General features: G+C 38.1%; 1 protein-coding gene across 1 annotated transcript in view; it reads left to right on the top strand.

Moving 5' to 3' along the window:
* eys (eyes shut homolog) overlaps positions 1–22,783 on the top strand; it is a 376,512-nt gene that overhangs the window by 346,107 nt on the left and 7,622 nt on the right. Inside the window, exons 40-43 of the mRNA XM_067421808.1 lie at positions 11,125–11,297; positions 16,412–16,594; positions 21,400–21,566; positions 22,063–22,207. Coding sequence (XP_067277909.1) covers positions 11,125–11,297; positions 16,412–16,594; positions 21,400–21,566; positions 22,063–22,207 — 668 coding nt within the window. The remainder of the gene's footprint in view (positions 1–11,124; positions 11,298–16,411; positions 16,595–21,399; positions 21,567–22,062; positions 22,208–22,783) is intronic.

Raw genomic sequence — 22,783 nt, 5'->3', positions numbered from 1 at the left:
CGTATTAGCAACAGTGTCTTTCTAAAAGCTGAACCAAGTATAATACCAGGGTTACATTTTTGTCAAATTATCTCATAATGTTGCAATATGGTGAGTGGTGTCTAATTAACATCTTGCTTTTTTTAATATCTCTATAAGGCAAATTGAGTAGATTATCTGGATGTTCTGCAGACTGTATTTATATAGTGTATATAATAATATAGTAGTCTATATTAACAAAAGGTTTGGGACACCCCTCCAAATCATTGAATTCAGGTTTTCCAATCACATTTCTACACGCATTTGTGAAAGAATGGGTCACTCTCAGGAGCTCAGTCAATTCAACTGTGATACCCTGATAGGTTGCCATCTGTGTAATAGGTTCATTTGTGAAATTTCCCCACTACTAAATATTCCATGGTCAACTGTTAGTGGTATTATAACAGAGTGGAAGCCATTGGGAACAACAGCAACTCAGCCACAAGAAATCATGGCACATGCTGAGGCGCACAGTGCACAGAAGAGGATTATGGTGTGGGGTTTTTTTCAGGTGTTGGGCTTGGCTCTTTAGTTCCAGTGAAAAGAAATCGTAATGCTTCAGCATACCAAGACATTTTAGACATTTCATGCTCCCAACTTTGTGGGAACAGTTTGGGGATGGCCCTCCTTTCTGTTCAACAGCAGTGCAAATAATGAAAAGACAATGCAGGAAATCTGAATGCATGTAGTGGAAGACAAATCTTGTGGTTCATTATTAAATCTATAAAGACAGCCTTCATGCTTTCAATGTGGAACTAGGCAAAGCTAGACAGGACAGATCTTCTCAAATATTATAAACAACATGCACACTCTTTTTGCTACTGCAGAGATACTAACAAACCGCCAAAAACGCATTCCCAGCGACATGCTCTCTGACAGCAAATGCAGTGAGTTTGCTTCCTTCTTCGCCGAGAAAATCAAATCAGAAAGGCGATCAGCACATCATCGAGTTGCTTCTGGGGTCAGTCAGATCAGACCACAACATCAGAAAGTTACTATGTCTAATTTCGAAGTAATTGATGGTAAAATTTTAGAAGAAACAGTACAGCACCTTAAAACATCAACCTGTGCCCTCGACACACTTCAGACTTCTTTTTTCAAAAGTGTGGTTAACTGTTGAGAAGCAGATCTCCTAGAAGTGGTAAACTCCTCACTTCTCTATGGGACTTTTCCAAACTCCCTTAAAACTGCAATAGTTAAGCCTCTTCTGAAAAAGAGAAATCTGGATAACTCCATATTGAGCAACTACAGACCAATCTCAAATCTCCCCTTCATAGCCAAAATCATTGAAAAAGTTGTTTTCAGTCAGCTGAACAAATTCTTAAACTCAAACGGATACTTTGACAATTTTCAATATGGTTTCCGACCGCATCACAGCACAGAGACAGCACTCATAAAGATTATTAATGACATTCGCTTAAATACTGATACAGGCAAAACATCAGTTCTGGTTCTACTCGACCTCAGTGCTGCTTTCGGTACTGTTGACCACAGCATATTTTTTGACAGGCTGGAAAACTAGGTTGGGCTCTCTGGGATGGTCCTCAAATGGTTTAGGTCATACTAAAAAGGGAGAGGTTATTATGTGAGTATAGGTGACCATAAGTCTGAGTGGACATCCATGACATGCGGAGTCCCACAATTCTTCAATTCTTGCACCACTCCTATTCAACCTCAATTCTTGCACCACTCCTATTCAACCTGTATATGCTGCCACTGAGCCAAATAATGAAAAAGAACAAAATTGCTTAGCACAGCTATGCTGACGATACCAAGATCTACCTGGCACTATCACCAAATGACTATCGCCCTATTGACTCCCTGTGCAAATGCATTGATGAAAATAACAACTGGATGTGCCAAAACTATCTTCAGTTAAACAAAGACAACTAAAATCACTACATTTGGAAACAAAGATGAACGCATATCTCGAGGCTAAATGTCTAATAACAAAAAATCAAGTCAGGAATCTTGGTGTGATTTTGGAGTCAGACCTGAGTTTCAGTAGTCATGTCAAAACAATACCTAAATTGGCATACTATCATCTGAAAAATATTGCAAGAATTAGATGCTTTTTCTCCAGGCAAGACTTAGAGAAACTCGTTCATGCTTTCATCACCAGCATGGTGGACTATTGTAATGGTCTTCTCACCGGCCTTCCCAAAAAGACCATTAGACAGCTGCAACTCGTACAAAACGCTGCGGACAGAACCTGAAAATATGACCATATCACACCAGTCCTCAGGTCTTTACACTGGCTTCCAGTTACATCTAGGATAGATTTTAAAGTACTACTACTTGTTTATAAATCTCTCAATGAGGACCTCAATACATTGCAGATATGTTGATTAAATATAAACCCAACAGATCACTCAGATCAGCAGGATCAAGTCAGTTAGAAATACCAAGAGTTCACTCAAAGTGAGAGTCTGCGTTTAGCTATTATGCCAGCCGTAGTTGGAACCAGCTTCCTGAACAGATCAGATGTGCTCCAACAGTAGCAACATTCAAATCCAGACTCAAAACATCTGTTTAGCTGTGCATTTACTGAATGAGCACTGTCACTGTACATCCCACTTATTGCACCTTATCTTATCTATGCATCATCTTTTTATTCTTTTTATTTTACCTTTGTTCTTATCTTTAGTTGTTATTATTGTATCTATTTATCATTTAATTTTTTTGTAATTCTATTTACAACTGTATATTTCTATTTCTTATGTTTCTGTTGATTATTATTGTTGGTTAGAGCTGTCTTACTGGAGGAGATTGGAAAAGGAGAGCAGTGTGCGTCACTTCATTATGCTTGTTAATGGTGTAAAGAAGCAGACTCAAGAAAGGGGAGGCCCTGAGGGGCAAAGATAACGTCCCCTACAGGAGCCCGTCTTGGACTGACTTGTAAGGTCCAGGAGACATTGCAAACCTGCGCCATCTCTTCCATCTAAGATAGGGGTACCCGAATTTAGAATCAGGCAGATAGGGGTCTATTTCTCACCATTTAATTTTTATTTTATTTTATTTATCTTTTATCTTTTATTTATTTTAATTTTCCTTGTTTTAATTTTAGCTCTTACACATGGTACTCTTATTTCTTATGCATATGTTATCACTATTTTAATTAATTTATATATAAAGCACTTTGATTTGCCATTGTGTATGAAATGTGCTTAAACTTTGCCTTGCCTTGTTCCAACAAGCCAAACCTGATCTTAGCCTTATAGAACACCTTTGGGATGAATTGGAGCAAAGATTACTCGCAGACAGACCTTCTCGTCCAACATCAGTGCTGGATCTCACAAATGCACTTCTTGAAGAATGGTTAAAAATGCCCATGAACAAGCTCCTAATCCGTGTGTGCGTGCGTGTGTGTGTGTGCGCGTGTGCGCGTGTGTGCGTGTGCGCGTGTCAGAGTCCTGCAACGGGTCGGGTACCCGCGGGTATCCGCGGGTACCCGCATAAAAGTGGCTAAAACGGGTGGATTATGACATTTATAAAATTCACGGGCGGGGATGCGGGCGGATAATTAACTCTGTGCGGGCGGGTAGTAGCGCGGATGGGCGGATGAAAAATATGTGCAATATTTCTGTGGCAAAGTGAACGCGAGAGCGAGAGAGAGAGAGACCAGGGCGTGATTGTGAATGAGCGTCACCTGCGAGCCACACCGGTCTCGAGTCCTCTGAGGGAGCTCGGAAGCATATAAGGACGAGAGATCACCAGACCTGGATTTGACGTTGAGTTGTGTTTACGTTTTATTATGCGTGTGCGCATGGGAGATGTCCATGAAGGGCTACTCACGTTACTTTCGTTTTGTTTGGTTAAGTCTTTTAAATGTTCGCTGGTTCCCAGCTCCTTCTTCCCCCATCCAACATTTTGTAGGCTATTACAATTTCTATGTCCAAATTACCATTACACATACACGCAACAATGATATACCATTTGACCCATCACGTCACCACCACTGCGACATTGAAACTTTAGTTGATGCCTCTCGTAGCGCAGATGCGAGCGTTGCAGGAGTAGCAATGGATGAAGTAAAAGTAAAGCTGGTGAGTGGAGTAGCTATATGAAATTGTTGACAATGAGTCTTTAAAGGCACTTTTGCCTGTTTCATTAGCCCATTCATGACGCTGTTGATGTTGAGAGAGGTGTAGGATAAAAAAATTAAGCATTTTAATTTGAATGTTTTAGCGTGTGTGATTTATCGCGGGCACGGGTCGGGTAACGGGCCAAATATTAACGGGTCTGGGCGGGTACGGATTTAATTTTGAAATTTTCACGGGTCACGGGTCGGATCTGGTGCTAAACCTTGCGGGTACGGGCGGGGGCGGGTCTCCAAAAATGGACCCGTGCAGGACTCTGGCGCGTGTGTTGCTTTTATTCAGCAAGTACACATTCAATTGATTAACAGTGACAGTAAAATATAAAAGTATTTGTGTAACTTTCCATTTATCCAAAAACATTTAAATGAATTACAGATTCCACAAAAATATTAAGAAGCACAACTGATTTCAACATTGATAATAAGATAGCAATAATAAGATGATGTTTTTTTGTTGTTTTTTTTTGCATGAAGTCAGCAGATTTAAATGATTTCTAAGCGGTTACGTGACACTGAAGACTGGAGTAATGGCTATCAATAGCTTTGCCATTAAGGAATACATTTTGTTTTTTAAAAAAGATCAATTAAATAGAGAAATGCTATTTTAAATTGAAATAATATTTCACGATATTACTGTTTTACTGATCAAATGAAGGCTGTGCTTGTTGTGCATAAAATATATTTCACCCAAGACTTTTGAAGACGAAGAAAGTATTCCCTATTTTTTTTCAAATCAACCATCACTCCATACACCATAATGACAAAGCACAATTGTGATAATTAATTAATTAAAAATTAAAAACTTATATAAAATAATTAAATTGCATAAGTAATCATATCTGGGACACTTGAAATTTAGATCAGAAGCATTCTAATTTCTCTTGTAGATGTTACTACATTTCGAGGGAAGTTAACCTGTGGCAAATTCAGTTGAATGGTTATGGTTTGGAAAGGCACACACCTCTCAATAAAAGGTCTAACAGCTGAAAATGCATATCAGAGCAAACACTAAGCCATGAGGTCAAAATAACTGCCAAAAGAGCTCAGTTACATGATTGTGTCAAGACCCTGAACTGGGGAAGACCACAAAAAAAACTATGCCGTATTGAAGGTTCACAGAAGCAAGTAGTCTCCATAATCTTTAATGGGTGAAATTTGGATCTACCAGGACTCTTCCTAGAGCTGGTCTCCTGACCAAACTGAGCAATCATTGGATTAAGGATTTGTTTACAGTTGTGACTAAGCAGCTGATGGTCACTATTGTTGAGCTTCATGATCATATATGGAGATGGGATCAATTTACAAAAGGACAAACATTACTGCCACACTTCACCATTCTGGACATTATGGCAGAGTGGCCTGACTGGGAAAAACGAGATTCTCTGGTCTGATAAACATCAGTTCCAAATGTGAAGTATGGAGGAAACTCCTGCTCATCACCTGCACAATACCATCCCAACAGTAATGTGTGGTGGTGGCAGCATCATGTTGTGGGGGTGTTTTTCAGCAGCAGGGACTGGGGAACTCGTCAAAGAAGGAAAGCACAATGCAATAAAATATAGAGTAAGCTTTAAGGCTTGGATACTCTACACCGCTTTTAAAATCGTAACATTTTAAAACTGGAAGCATATTATACTTACAGCCTTTGTAAATGGTGACAGATATAAACTGAAAATCATACACGTTAAAGAAGTGGTTGCATGCGATTTTACTTTTTTAACTTTAATTAGTGTTGCTGCTTGAGCATAAACACTATCTGCAAAGTTGCAGCGCTGAAAGTTTAATGCAAACAGAGATATTGTCTTTTAAATTTATGGCAGTTTATTGCCTTCAAAAACGTCTGGTTTGGACTACAACAAGCTTCTTTTCCGGGTTGGTGACATCATAAACCAGTGATGAGGACCGGAAATTAACTTTTCCGATCTTTTATTTGTCATATCTGATGATTGGACGGATGACAAAGATCTTTATCGTCAGCGATGTAAAATTTATTCTCAAGCTAATATGCTAATTAGGAAGTTTTCTATGTGCTCTGACTCTGTGAAGTGCTCTCTGTTTAGATCTTATATAACACCACTGTGTACTGCGCAACTGTGGTCTAACTATAAGAAAAAGAGTGTGCAGAGGCTCAAGGTAGCATACAATGATGCAATGCGGTTGCTGCTTTGTGTCCCTAGGTGGCATAGTGCTAGCCATTTGTTTGTGTCTATTAGGGTGCCAACTTGGGAGGCACTTTTAAGACAATTGATGTTTCGTTTTATGTGTCGCCTGGACAAATCAGTGAACCATATAATTGAAGCCCTAGTCAGTCCTTTGAAAAGTTGTTATAGATACACTTCTAGGTTAAGACGACATTGGTGCAATAGCCTGTATATTCTATTGCCTGTATAGCCGGTATATCCTGTATATTTTATGTATATTTTGTATCCCCTTTGTATCTTAATGTACTGTTTGATGTGTTATATGGACCTATGTCTGCAATAAAGTTTATATATAAAGCCTTGCTATTAGCATAAACACTGCCCCTGCGAACATCGTTTATTTATATAAAATATATTGTATAAACAAGTTGTTCATGCTACAAATAAAACAATACCTTTACAAACAAGCTACTCAGCTGTGTATTCGGATACAGTAAAACTTTAACAAGGATATGAAAAGATAACTAACAGCAGTGACAGTGACACTACAAAAATACTTTAAATACGAAAATACTTAGCATTCACTAATGTCCATTAAAAGCCTCGCGTGCAGAGGTTCTGCTTGACCTTCATCTCCGCTATCTGGGTCTGAGTCGGGCTTAAATTGGTATGGCAATATTGACGCCATTATTTACACCGCAGATGTGACTTCTGCCTGTAATAGTAAGGGGCGTGGCCTTTCCGACCAAATTGTGTCTGGCACTTCAGCCAATAATAACACATAAAACTACATTTGGCCATCTAACCAATCTAAGACCAATGCGTTTTTCAGAGGGATGGGCTTCATAGAAGTTGGAAGCAAAGAGCCCGTTCAAGGTCCAACTTTGATTTTGTGGAATCTTTTATTTGTCTTTCTTTTTTTAAGATGAAGAGTCATGATCAAAATACAGAATGTGTCACTGCAATGTCAAGACTCTCTTTGAAGAGTGATAAACACATGTCCTGTGATCATACACCGTTGGCTATGTACGAACTTACCATATGCAGCCGACACCTGAGTGTTCCTCCTGACTGTTTCCTGCGTCAGTCTGAGCTCGCATGGCTGGTGAAGGGCAATCAGTCACGGAAACAGATGTGTTTGCATGTTCTACATAATGCAGGGCAATAATCTCGCAGTCTGCCGCGGCATTACCCCCTGCTGTCCTGAAAGGCAGTGACAAACCGTCCCCTGTCTTTCCCTGGGAACAGCGCAAAGAGGGCTTGTGTACAAACCAGGTCACTTGATTAGTCTCGTACAGAGTGGGAAGGTTGCATGTTGTCCTATCCACAGTATTATCTGCATCAATGCAATTATTTTTGTAACATTTATTTTATACACGTTCCAGTAATTTTATTTGAATTCAATTTCTTCTTGAATAGATATTACTCATTCAAATATTTCTGTGTGTGTGTGTGTGTGTGTGTGTGTGTGTGTGTGTGTGTGTGTGTGTGTGTGTGTGTGTGTGTGTGTGTGTGTGTGTGTGTGTGTGTGTGTGTGTGTGTGTGTGTGTGTGTGTGTGTGTGTGTGTTTGTGTGTGTGTGTGTGTTTGTGTGTGTGTGTGTGTGTGTTTGTGTGTGTGTGTGTGTGTGTGTGTGTGTGTGTGTGTGTGTGTGTGTGTCTATGTATCAGTCACTTGCACTGGTTCTAAATCCCAGTGACAGAATGTAAATATTTCATTTTAGCTGTGCTGCAGCTCAAAACACATTATTAATTTATAGATTTGGAACTCCTCCAATGCTTCCTGTATCTGATATTATACCTTTGAAAACGGTCTACATCTTCCGGCAGCTTATGAAGTTCTTGTCTGAATATTGCTTATCATGCTGGCCCACCCTCTACCTCTCGCTTGGGGATAAAGCCTGGAATTATAAAAGTTCCGTTTGCGGAATTGCACCTCAGCAGTCAGCCTTTAGCTGGGGCATTTCTAATCATTCGCTTACAGTGAGGCTAGATCAACATCAGCAGAATGTGAGTCTGCTTTTGTAGATGGCCTTCAGGGCCAGTTATGCTCTTATTTAAATGAATCTGTGATTTTTATTTTATTTTTAAAGGTGCACTCAATACATTTTTTGTTTGTGCTCTAACTCTCTTTATCCCAGGGGTCTTGAACACTTTTATATTTTTAATTTTAGTCTTTTCACTGCCTCATGATATTCATAAAATGGACATCCCAAGAAGTATAATGTTAGGTCTGTATTATGTACATACACTCACCTAAAGGATTATTAGGAACACCATACTAATACTGTTTGACCCCCTTTCACCTTCAGAACTGCCTTAATTCTATGTGGCATTGATTCAACAAGGTGCTGAAAGCATTCTTTAGAAATGTTGACCCATACTGATAGGATAGCATCTTGCAGTTGATGGAGATTTGTGGGATGCACATCCAGGGCACGAAGCTCCCGTTCCACCATATCCCAAAGATGCTCTATTGGGTTGAGATCTGGTGACTGTGGGGGGCATTTTAGTACAGGGAACTCATTTTCATGTTTAAGAAACAAATTTGAAATGATTCAAACTTTGTGACATGGTGCATTATCCTGCTGGAAGTTGCCATCAGAGGATGGGAACATTATGGTCATAAAGGGATGGACATTGACAGAAACAATGCTCAGGTAGGCCGTTGCATTTAAACGATGCCCAATTGGCACTAAGGGGATTAAAGTATGTCAAGAAAACATCCCCCACACCATTACACCACCAGCAGCAGCCTGTACAGTGGTAACAAGGTATGATGGATCCATGTTCTAATTCTGTTTATGCCAAATTCTGACTCTACCATTTGAATGTCTCAACAGAAATCGAGACTGATCAGACCAGGCAACATTTTTCCAGTCTTCAACTGTCCAATTTTGGTGAGCTTGTGCAAATTGTAGCCTCTTTTTTATATTTGTAGTGAAGATTAGTGGTACCCGGTGGGGTCTTCTGCTGTTGTAGCCCATCTGCCTCAAGGTTGTGGCTTCACAAATGCTTTACTGCATACCTCGGTTGTAACGAGTGGCTATTTCAGTCAAAGTTGCTCTATCAGTTTGAATCAGTCGGCCCATTCTCCTCTGACCTCTAGCATCAACAAGGCATTTTCACCCACAGGACTGCCGCATATTGGATCTTTTTCCCTTTTCACACCATTCTTTGTAAACCCTAGAAATGGTTGTGCGTGAAAATCCCAGTACCTGAGCAGATTGTGAAATACTCAGACCGGCCCGTCTGGCACCAACAACCATGCCACGCTCAAAATTGCTTAAATCACCCTTCTTTCCCATTCTGAAATTCAGTTTGGAGTTCAGGAGATTGCCTTGATCAGGACCACACCCCTAAATGCATTGAAGCAACTGCCATGTGATTGGTTGATTAGATAATTACATTAATGAGAAATTGAACAGGTGTTCCTAATAATCCTTTAGGTGAGTGTATATGTTTATGATGTTTTGACTATATACTGTATTTTGGTTGAGGTGTGTCTAGATGTTTTGCTGGGTAATGCACCTTGAGCTTGTATTGCTTTTATTGACAGTCCAATAATAACCAATAAACATGTCAGTCACTTGCATATCAAAATATGAATCACTTTGTTAAACATATACAAGAAAGTATTCAGACCCCTTTAATTTTTTCACTCTTTGTTATATTGCAGCCATTTGCTAAGATCCTTTAAGTTCATTTTTTCTCATTAATGTACACACAGCACCCCATATTTACAAAAAACAGATTTTTTTGACATTTTTGCAGATTTATTAAAAAAAGAAATACCGAAATATCACATGGTCCTAAGTATTCAGACCCTTTGCTGTGACACTTATATATTTATCTCAGGTGCTGTCCATTTCTTCTGATCATCCTTGAGATGGTTCTACACCTTCATTTGAGTCCAGATGTGTTGATTAGGACTTGATTAGGAAAGCCACACACCTGTCTATATAAGACCTTAGAGCTCACAGTGCATGTCAGAGCAAATGAGAATCATGAGGTCAAAGAAACTGCCTGAAGAGCTCAGACGCAGTATTGTGGTAAGGCACAGAGCTGGCCATGGTTACAAAAAAAATCTGCTGCACTTAAAGTTCCTAAGAGCACAATGGCCTCCATAATCCTTAAATGGAAGACGTTTGGGACGACCAGAACCCTTCTTAGAGCTGGCCATCATAATACATAATATAAATCATTGGTAACACTTAATTTTAGGGTTCAATTCTTGCTATTAACAAAATGCGTATTAGCATGTGTATTACTAGGATATAGGCTGTTTATTAGTACTTATAAAGCACATATTCTGCATGACTATATTCCACATCCCTTAATCCTACCCTATCCATACCTAAACTTAAACGCCACAAAAACTACCTTACTAACTATTAATAAGTGGTAATTATGAGGCAAAAGTCGTAATTAATAGTGAATATGTGTTCCTAATATTTATGAAAATGTTCTCCATGTTTTCTTTGAAAAAAATAGCTTATTCCAAAATTTTGAACTAAAATGTATAAAGAAAGTTATACACTGCAACATTTAAAAAAATATGTGTAAAATTATCTTGAATAATACACTTTTACTTGTACTTGCACTGCAAGATCAGTTGATGTGGGTCTGGCTGACAAGGATGGTCTTGAGTTCAGGCCGATGATGTATGACTTCCATCCATTCCACTCCGTTTTCTCATTTGTATTCTTCTCTGCTTTTTTGACACTCTCAACCCCCCAAATGCCCCTTCCCAATTTATGCTTTCTACGCAAACTCCAGCAAAGGTAATGATGCAGTACGGGTACATTTCATTGGTGTACTAATGATCTCCCTGTTTTTTTCCCCTTATTTTGGTTGCTTGTGTGTAGCGATGCGGAGAACTGGTTCTGTGCGTGTCCTCCGCTCTACTCCGGTAAGCTGTGCCAGTTCACCGCCTGCGAGCGAAACCCGTGCGCGCGCGGCGCCACCTGCGTTCCCCAGACGCAGCTCGAAGCGGCGTGTCTTTGCCCCTACGGAAGGCAGGGTCTCCTCTGCGATGAGGGTAGGTCCAATCAAGGTTTGTCTGTAGACATTGATTTACACATAGAGACGTGATGAAGCCGGCATGGCTAGAGGGTGTTTCTTTTGATATTTCTGCCATTCTGAGGATTGTTTTCCTCCATCTCCTGTGCTCACCTCCGTCTTTGAGGTTAGACCCATAGGTGTTGTAGTGAAACGTATTCCCAGCAGTTTTGTTTAACTGATGCAAGCTGTTGAAATATCATTCCAATTAGAGTAGCTAAGTGCTCTACGCTTGCTACAAACAGTTACTGAACTCTGATGCTTTCACAGTGAACATTTTAAGGATAACTGCCAGTCTGTATTGAATTGCAAGCCCGGTTCCACTGCATACACACACTGACCTTTTGAGGGTGTCTACAGGTAGTACGCATCCAAGTATAATGAGCACACCAAGTGCTTTAAATTACCCAACTCTGAAACTTAATTTATCAAAGTGTATTCACAGAATGTACTTGCTGCAATTGGGTTTGTTTTATTGTCTCAAATAATAAAGCTGTGAAGACATACCACAGCGTCGTGTAACTAATGTACTTCTCTCCTCGGCTCTACCGCGCAGTGTTAAGTCAGCTAAAGTCGGATATCTGCTTACACAGATAGCTCTTCATCTCCTCGACTGTGCTTAGAGGGGAAAGAACTGCTGCTATTTTGCTGTAATCTAATTGGGTGGCGTGGTTTGAAGACCGCTTGGCACAGCACGGCAGGCAGAGCTACCAGACGTCGCTCTATCAGACAGCAAAGAGCCTGATGCCAAATAGAGTGTTCTAATCTCCCAGTGTCACACCGAGTGGGACTGACATTTGAATTTAAAGGCCGATAACAGCAGATAACATCAATCAGTATTGATTAGTAGCCAAGGCCTCGCTGCCTCTGGGCAGTCACTCAACTCTGGATGTGCTGGACTTCTTCAAATGAGCCTGGACTAATGGAAGTATAGGAAGGGTGTTTTGAGTCTGTTTTATGTATTGATTTAGTGTTCCATTTAGAATTTATACATTATTCAGAAGATCATGATCTTATTTAAAAAAAGAAAATAACTGGAAACATAGCAAGTGTGATTTAACAGCAGTATGATGATAGCAGTGCTCGATCGAGTCAAAAGTCGGTTAATGATTACAACAGCTCTCACCAGTACACAGAATTGAAGAAACGGTTCAAAGAACCGATGCGCAGCTTATACGAGCACGCAGTTGACTTGAATGAGGTCCGAAATGAAAGCCCTATTTTAGTGCTGTCAAATCGATTAAAGGGGGGGTGAATCACTCAGTTTCAGTCAATCTCATGTCAATCTTGAGTACCTATAGAGTAGCCTAGTATTGCATCCTTCATATCTCCGAAAAGTCTTTAGTTTTATTATATTTATAAAAGAAATATAGGCTGTACCGAGTCTTTCCGGAAAAACCGAGCGCCTGGAGGCGTATCGTGTGGGCGAAGCTAAAGAATGACAAGCATTTCAAGATTTCAATGACAAGATTTCGCCGCATTTTGTGACAGGACACATAACGTTATGCACAACAGGGAAGTGCAGAGGGAAGGCTTTGTGGGTTCGAGCCTCTGCCCTTTTTGAAAATTAATCAAAAGTGCTCCTCTCAACAATCATCAATAATATTGTGGCCAATAAAACAGAATTGGAATTATAATTAATATAACAACGTCTACAAACGCGTAACAAGTGGCGGAAAAGTCCCGTTTATCTTTTACGTATCTGTCAGTCTGAAATGTCGTTGCCATAACGCGTTACTATGGGCGGTGTGTGTTTTGCTTGACTGTTCATTCTGAACACTGTGTCCTCTCTCTATATTTTTATTTTTGTTGTAATTATTATGCTCATTGTAAAAGTAAAATACAATAAGTTTGTATCTGTAATCGCAAACCAGATGGGTCATTCAGTGAACGCCTGTGGCTCGACGGCGGGAAAAATAATCCAAACAGTCACGATTTTTAAACCTTTTTCATCATTAATTAAAGCTATTATTCTAAATGTAGGCTGTCCATAAGGAGGAAAGAGGGGCAGTGTCTCTTCAAAAAAACAGAAAGAGACAATACATAATATTACAAAAATAAATCAACGTAAATGTATATAAAACATTATAAAAACGCATGTTTTTTTATACTTCTTAATGTAACGTAACACTGTCCAACAGCGACACCCGCAGGCGAAGTTACAGCAGTTTCCTGAGCCCATAAAATTAACAGACCTGACAAAGTCACGCTATGATTGGATGTTGGAGAACATAGCGTGGCATGGGGACGTAATGACGTGCCATAATCGATCTATGTTCTATAACATGTAAAATGGGAACATGAACGGAGTACTCTAAAAGCAACTCATGTAAACACCTTAATCAGAATATTGTCTTATTTAGAATAAGGTCAATAATTAGATTACTGCTGTCCATGTAAACATAGTCACTCAGATTCAACTAATACATATAATAATAATAATAATAATAATAGATTTTATTTATAATGCACTTTTCATTCCGAAGAATCTATATATATGATCCAGAACCAGATCCGGAGGCTGAAATAAATTGAGCAGGAGAAACAGCAACATCAGTACGTCCGTCTCTGTGGTATGTACTGTATTTAGTGCCCTGTCAACATTTGTGTGTGTTTACTCGCAGTTTATGAGGACATGATTCGGTTTATGGACTATTGTATGCGACTAAACCTTAGCAGTAGCAAGCAAAACGGTTTTGCACGTTTTTGTACGCAATTGGATAGTCACCAATCAGACCAACGTCCCATCGCTTCTCAATCTATCTTTTTGTTAGACCTGCCAATAGCACAACAGGTGGAAAAGGCAGGGTTTTTTTTTTTTTTTTTAGTATGAGTACATTTGCAAATTAGTAACAGAAGCAGGATAAAACAATGTATAGGTTTCCAGCCTGAGCTGCAGGGCGAAATCAAATCGCCGGCAGATTGGGCTGGGTTTACCCAGTCTAGAAAAAAAACATTTGCCCATCACAACCAAAAATGAACATGAGATAAATGCTTAAATGAAAAAGCAATCCAAAAATAATGCTGAAAATCAGTGCAAACGAATTGCTAAAATGGTGTGAGTTGATTTAACAAATAATGATTTATTTTTCTTTTACTGACAATTTAATAATATATTTAATCATTTAAATATTTCAACATTTATTTGATGATTTAATATTGAGTAATTTGGCCCTCGTTTATTTTATATTTTATTTTATATTTTATTTAATTTGAAAAGCTTCTGTACATAATTGCAACTTCATTTTCAAAGGCGCATGTTTTTTTGTTTTTTTTTAGATGTTGCATTCAAAATCTAAGGAAGATAGATAGATAGATCTTTCGATTGATCATGGGAGCTTGTATTGCAGGAAGCAGCTTGATGCGGCAGTGGAGTTTAGAGGACACACTGTGTTCTTTGACGCACCGTTAACATCACACTCACCTAAAATAGACCCATAAAATAATAGCACATCTGTCCTAAAACGCCTTACCGCCTTAACACACGTATCATGTGACTTCCTCTATTTTCATTCCATCGTCAGCAGGCTCTACGTCAGAAGATTAAAGAATCATCTTGTGGGAAGTGTTTGTGATCAAACTGATTTTGTGAGGAGTTCCTTTTTTTTCTTTTCTTTTTTCTCATGTCTTTATCTATTTAATTTTTTTATGTGTGGTTAGAGAAGGTAATCAAGAAAAGCGAAATATCTCCGGGTCCAGCCAACAGAGCTGACAGAAAGCTATTGAATTCCACTAGAAAAAAATCCTTGCACACAAACGTTTTTTGACTTGAACGAATGAAAATAAATGGGTGATGTTTCCAGTAAAAACTGCTTGCGAGTTGGAGGTGGTTTTCTTGTTCCTTTAGTCACCTTTAGCAACAACAGCAGAATAATACAGCACAGAGAACCATCCTGTGCTCTGCAGTGCATTTGTATAGAAAGTTAAGCATTATTTATTTGGTTATTTGAGGTTTTGTGGTTATTTGTATCTTATAAACTATCATATGGGACATTGACAGATCAGTTTTTTTGTTATAAGAAGAATTTACAAAAATAATAATGTGTTGTTTTATTCATGTAATTGTATTCATCTTCAGCAGTGAGGGGGAAAAATTGCCTATTATTGCTGTTCTGGTTACTTCTGAAGGCTAGAATCAGAAATCCCATTAGACTTTGGAAATTAGTTAAATTACGTCCCTATACAGGACTGCAGTTCATCTTAAGATGGTAATTGGCATTCTCAAAAAGTGCCCAATACATCTGACTAATAAATGGCCGGCTTAATGAATTTCACTTTGAGGAAGAAAACGTAACTCAGCATGTGCAGCATATCACAGAGCCATTACATGACACTGCAAGTGAAGAAATACAGCTGGCCCCATCAAACCATCCCTGCTAAAAACGCATTCTAGTCCTTCATTAGGCGCTGTGCAAATAAACCGCGACAAGGTAATATATGTGCAATTTCAAAAGGCATCAATAATTCAAGGGGAGAGCAGAGGGAAGAACTTCAGTGCTGTTCCCAGAGAACCTCCGGAGAGACTTTGCAGACTGCACAGTTCATAAAGACAAAATGAGGGGTGGTGAAAACTCTTTAGGTAGCACTTTTTTTTCACTGGACAAAAGGTGTTAATGCTTAATGTACCCAAGCTGAAATGTTTCTGAGCTATGGCTGCTGGACCAGGAGATCAAATGTTGATATTTCAGAAGATTTTACTCTGAAATACATTCTCCAAAGCAGCAGCCATTTCACAAATTCTGTTCAGTTTCTGCAAAATATTGATAATACGTCCACTGTCCATTTGCAGAGTAAAATGGCACAAAATTACAATAATTATTGTTAGCAGCAGCATTTTCCCCCAAAGGAAATGGTAATGCATAGGATTTGACAAGCTTTATACATAGTGCAATATCGCCATCTTGTGTCGCTTTCTCAGAGAGCTGCTTGTAACTTCACCTCAGTAAAATGATATGACATTTTACAGGTTCTTGTTAATTTAAAGTTTTCTCAATGCATTTCTCAAGTATGCTAGCTCACCCTTGTGCTAAGTCAACATTAACATTTGGATATGTATATTAAAAAATATTAATTTATTTTTCTATTTCTTCACAGCTGTCAACATCACTCGGCCCAAGTTTAGTGGACTTGATGAATTTGGATACTCATCCTATGTGGCTTATCCCTCTATTCCCAGTATGGGTCATTTTTATGAATTCCACCTGAAGCTCACCTTTGCCAATAATGTCTCCGCTTTGAGAAACAGCCTCATTCTCTTTTCTGGGCAAAAGGGACAAGGTGGGTCGAAATGGGAATATTGTTTATGTTTGTTACTCCATCTCTCTTTATTCACTTTGATTTCAGTGCATCCCTCAGTGCTTAAAATGTGTAGAAAAATAAGAGCTGGATTGATAGCAGTTTGGCTGTAAACCTTTTTCCAGACACGGCTGAGGTCATGTTAGAGGAAGTGAGGTTTGAAAATGGTATCACTCAACTAGGAGATATTAATGGAGCTGCTCCTGTAAAATGCGCTGTAAATCGAAGTCCAGGGCCCAACTTCAGAGACAATTTATCTGTGCTCAAAACGGAGTGATGATTTTTATTATCTGGCATAAGGGAAAACTCTGTTATATGTATAGACGGTTTCATCGAACGCACGCGCGTTGCTACGGTTACGCGCCTGGCCCGAAGTTAACTTCCGGTCTGTGTCTGTTTGTATGGCGCACTACTCAGTAGAAATACATTTTAAAGTACTATTCTTGGTTAACATGATATAAATATTAAAAATCAAGCAGAGAGCACATGACACAAGTTTCCCAACATTATTCTTATATTATGAAACAAAGAAACATGTTATGCCGACGCATTGCATAATTGAAAGGCGAGTGCGCATGCATTTATATAGGCTACTGTGAACCCACCGGTAAAATGATGTTCGTTCAAATCCAGCTCAGGCATGACATAAATCTGTAGCTTACTATACTTGTTGTAGCCATTAAACAATGTTTTTTTTTTTCTTCATATTTATGTTTAAATATTATAATATTATTTTTAGATCTCATCTGATTATGATAGGCTATAAGTGCAAAGATGCGAGTGGGTCAGAAATGATTTTGGTGGTTATATTTAGTTTAATATTAAGTTTTGTTTTGTAAAAAGCCTTTCTTTCGTTTTGTACAAATTGTCTCTTAATTTTAATAAAGGGTTCTTCGGTTAATTGCATGTATTTAATTAATAAGAAATAAATAAGTAGACTAGGTCGCGGAAGCCATCGCTTTCATCATGAACTGAAGCGCGTCTCAAACTGAAACTCGGCAGGCTTGCCTCACAGACATGAGGAATATGTAGCCTAATATGTGTAGAAACAAAAGATTTAAATAAGCACATGGTGCAGTGTTCAGAACTCACATGGTAAACAACCAGCGTTATACAGATGATCACGGCGATGGGCATGAGCGGGATGTTAAAGTTTAAGGGATTTTTTTTTTTTTTTTTTACCTTCTACTGAATATGATCGGGTTTAAGCACATTTTAAACAGGTGGCACTTATTCACACACGTAATTTTGTGAATAAGTAATTTTGTCGTTTTCTCTAATGATTTCAAAAACATCTTGTAGTGCTTACCTGCTTGTAGTTATCAGTATACTGTTATATTCTATTATATGATTTTGTCATTTCACACTGTGGCCAATTTAAATGTTACCAACTAAATGAGACATACTGAGTTTATAATTAAATTTATTAATTGCGTTTAATTATTGCATCTAAAGATTTTTCACGTGAATAAAGGCAAATAGATTTGCACACTTTGCTTAATCACTAGTCTGTTAAACTTGTCAGAAGTTCTCGTTTCTAATCTGCCCTCGTGGTCTATTTTTTTCTCTCATCAAAACCGAATACCATCAGTGGTTGTACATCAAGAGCATGAACAGTTTTTGTGCATTTTGTTTCGCGATCTGACCGGAACAAACAGAAAGTCTCTGCAACGGCGTTAAGCGTTAGATTAAAGCGCTCGTCTGTGTTAAGACTGCATGAGCCGCGTTTGCTGCATTGAACTGCATTTTGTTTGTGTTAGTTAGGTTAATCCGTGAAGCAAGATGTTTTAAAAAAGTGGTAGGGACATGTCCCACCTGTCCCACCCGCAAAATACGCCTATAAGTTAAAAAAATTGGTTGATTGACGCCAATCGGACGTTCATGTTTTTTTTCCCGTCTATTTGAAAGTTCGGCTAATAAACATGGTCATTTTTTTAATAAGTTACATAAACTGCTTTCAGGAGTTTTTGACCGGCATATATCATCAAAATGTCCGGAAAACGAAACCTCTGCCGGTCACTTTGACCGGCTCCATTTTTTTCTAGCGGAAACTCTGGGATCAACGTGACGGTGAGTAATGACAGGATTTTCAGTTTTGGGTGACCTACCCTTTAAGTGGGGCGTTTTCCCACTCTATATTAAAGACATAAATGGGAGATTATTTATAATAAACATGCTGAAACAAAAAAAAATCTATACATTAAGATAATGGTGCACAATCAAAATTAAAGATGCTAACGCATAAGAAAGATAACGCATCCTCTGGTGTTATTGATGTCTACCGGAAGTTAAGTTTGGGCCACAAAAGCGCGCATGCGCAGTAGCGTTTGTTTATGTTGTTACCGTTGAAACCGTCTATATGAGGTCTCTAAAGAATCTCAGAGGATAGAGAAGAAATCTTGACCACAGAATTAAAAAAAGATAAATTGTTTTCATGACAATTATTAAAATTACAATTATTACAGTTATTAACTTGTTTCCCAGAAAATATTGAAACATCTTACAATGACAAATAATTAATTATAATTTAGTGATACTTAATTTATATATAATAAAAATAATACATTTTTAAGGTATTGCAGTGTTAACCCTTTTTAGGGTCCAATTCTCACTATTAACTAGTTGATTATTAGCATGCGTATTACTAAGATATTGGCTGTTTGTTAGTATAAAGCTGTTTATTATTGGCTGTTTATTAGTATAAAGCACATATTAATGTTTTATTCTGCACAAACATATTCTACATCCCTTAATCCTAACCAGCACCCAAACTTAACAACTACCTTACAGTAATTAAGCAGTAATTAGGAGTTTATTGAGGCAAAAGTCGTATTGTTAGTTAATAGTGAGAATTAGACCCTAATCTAAAGTGTGACCAAAGTGGTTATTTATTTTTAATTTTTTAATTACTTGAGAAGGTAAATATTAGAGATTATTGAAAGTAGTGTTCAGAGAATACTGTATCTACATTTTTTTGTTGTAAGCAAAAATCGTATTAAAAAAATGAAGCGTCTTTTATATCTTAATTTATAAAACGGTTAGTTCCAGTCCTTGATTCTGATTGGTCAAGAGCTGTGTTTTATTCACAATAAAACACAGCCCTTGACCACTTCACCCAACGGTTTTGTGTATTACTGCACAACACCCTTGGAAACCACTCTTAGCAACGTAAACATTTTAGTTTGTTATTATTGATATTGTTCATTGAAGCTTACTGTATTATTACGTAGAGCAGAGTATTGTACGAGAGAGATCGAGTGAGCTAATTTATTACCTGCATTAAGATACAGCATTTTCCTTCAGGTCATGTTCATAATAAAAATCTGTTGGAATGTCTGCTGCGATATCTTATCCTTTTAACAGTCAATGGGTTTTCCCTTGTCCTGACACTGCAGCGCTAGTCAAAGCCTTTGTCAGTTGCTTCCGTCTTGTTCTGTGTTTACAACAAGTTTCAGTCCTTTGAATATAAAAGTCGAGAAGTCTTCACTACTGACGACTCCCTCATAAAGACTTTTTTGCCGCCATCTAATGGAGTAATCATGTAACTTCTGTTGCTGTTCACGGTCAGGGACTATTTTTCCCAGCGGAAGGAAGGCTTTTATGATTTTACTTTATAAAAGTTGCATTGATACATATTTTTTGGCTTCAACATTTGTATTGTGTGGTAACTGTTTTATAAAAACAATAAGGTACTCGAGGCTAGTGTTTTATTGTGAATAAGTCATGGCTGAAGGATGAAAACAACACATGCTGTTTAAGAAAGTCCCCTTTAGACATTCTACTAACTATAAGTATCTTTACAACTACTCTAAATAATTAGAGTATTAGCAGGCTGTCTGCTTAATATCTGATAATACTTTTTTTTGGTGGTCGCCCAACAGACAATAGTAACTTTGCAACTACATTGTCAACTTATTCCACTAAACCCAATCGAACAGTCTACTAATACTCCAATTAGTTAGTTGACATAGTTGCAAAGTTATTTATATAGGTATTAGAATGTCTGAATGTGGACTACCAAAATAAATTGTAACCTAAATGTATATCCATAACAAAAAATCAACGTCCTGCTGAAAATGCCATTAAGAAGTAGACCTGTCGTTTTGAGAGACACGACATCTCGGTCAAGTTTCCCCATGCCTTGATCTTCTCTGCCACCATCGCAATTTATTTTAAGGTCAGTTTCAGTGGCTGCTAACTGACACGTCACTGCTACGAACATGTTTAATCAAAAGACAGGCAGCTGAATAAAAGAGTAAGGGGGGTATGAATCTTCCTCAGTTCAGCGAGAGTCTCTCGGGATTATAGTTTAGGATGATTCATAAAGGGAAAGAGAGAAGAGGACAGCACTGTGAATAATGAAGCAATTGTCAAGGGAGCCGTGCAGCACAGTGGAGAACGAAATCAAAAAGAAGGAATCAGATGCAACTATTCACCTGATAATTGGCCAGATAAATTGGAGCGTTAGATCCATCAGCTCAAAAGAAAAATAAATTACATTTTTTAGAGATGATTAGCTTGACCTCAACCACTAGTGAAAAATCTTCAATTTGACATACTTTTCTAATGTATTACTTTTGAACATCATAATTGTGACCACAACAAAATTAGGGATTCGTTTTGCCTCAACACTTTTCTTTGAGCTGCATTTTTTTCAAAATCCTAAAACCTGTTTATTTCCAAGTTTAAATAGAAAACAAAAAGCCAGATTTCCAGTATGGTCTCAGACTTTTGGACCCCACTGCATTTGCTAATTGGATTCTGTATGTGTTTTTGTTTCTATAAAGGCATCAGTGGAGACGACTTCTTCGCGTTGGGGGTGCGGAGCGGCAGGATTGTTCATAAGTATAATCTTGGCTCGGGTTTGGCAACAATTATCAGCGAGCGCCTGAATCCGAGGATCAACATTCACACTGTGAACTTTGGAAGATATCTGAAAAATGGATGGCTGAAAGTATGTTTCATATTTGTATATAACAAATTTTTTAATTATAGTTATTATTGCTTGGCTCTTTACTGGTATGTGCACTGACATTCAAAAGTTCAGGGTCAGTAAGACATTTTTTTCCCGAAATAATTAACATTCAGCAAAGATTAAAGAGGTTTATAATGTTTGTTTGTTTTGTTTTTTTAATAAAGATTTTTTGAACTTTCTATTCATCAAAGAATCCTAAAACATGTCACAGTTTCCATAAAAAATATTAAGCAGCACAACCGTAGCATTATAATGGTACTTTCACAATAGAACTGTACCATTATAAAATAATAAACCAATCTTATATCTGTAGATTTGAAATGCAAGACAAAGTCAGTAAAAAATACATTGATATTTCTATTATCTCTAAGAATGAGGAGAAAAGAAAGAAAAAAGAAATGTGGAATTGTTCTGAGCTTTGACTCTTAACTCTTTTTGACCATTCTGGTGTCACATTGGTGTGTTTTCTGAATAGGTTGATGGACAGAAGAGGAGGACAGGTACATCCACTGGACCGCTGGTGGGCCTGAACATCTTCAGTCCACTTTATGTGGGAGGATTTGAAGAATACACACCTGAGCTATTGCCTGCAGGCTCTCGTTTCCAGAACAGCTTTCAAGGTACTGTGTTTTTTTCCCCCTGTCTTATCATTATTATTATTGTCTTGTTTGATGTTTGATTCAGATTGTCAGTTAGTGATGAAATCAATGTTTCTTACTTGGATCATCTGTGTCATGATGTGTCTACAGATCTGATGAGATTCTTAACCTTGTATGCAATATGTGTGCAACCACCCATCACAAAGTTGTATTAAAACAGACGTTTTAAAGGGATAGTTCGCCCAAAAATCAACATTTATTTACTCACCCTCATGCCACCTTAGGTGTTTATGTCATTCTTCTTTTAGATAAATAAAATCAGAGTTACAATAAAAAGGTCCTGACTAATCCAAGCATTATAATGGCAGTGAATGGCAGCCCAAAATTTGAAGCCATAAAAAGTGCATCCATCCATTATAACAGTATATACCAGTCCACACAACTCCAGGGGGTTAATAAAAGCCTTCTGAAGTGAATCGATGGGCTTGTGTATGAAAATATCCATATTTAAAACTTTATAAAGTAAAATATCTAGCTTCCGCCAGACCGCCTTCCGTATTCAAATTGCACAGAAAGTGTAGCGCCTCTCGCAGTTCA

The sequence above is a fragment of the Pseudorasbora parva genome, chromosome 17 (assembly GCF_024679245.1).
Source record: "Pseudorasbora parva isolate DD20220531a chromosome 17, ASM2467924v1, whole genome shotgun sequence".
Taxonomy (NCBI): Eukaryota; Metazoa; Chordata; class Actinopteri; order Cypriniformes; family Gobionidae; genus Pseudorasbora; species Pseudorasbora parva.
Note: the sequence above shows the minus strand (reverse complement) of the source record. Positions and strands in the feature narration are given on the sequence as shown.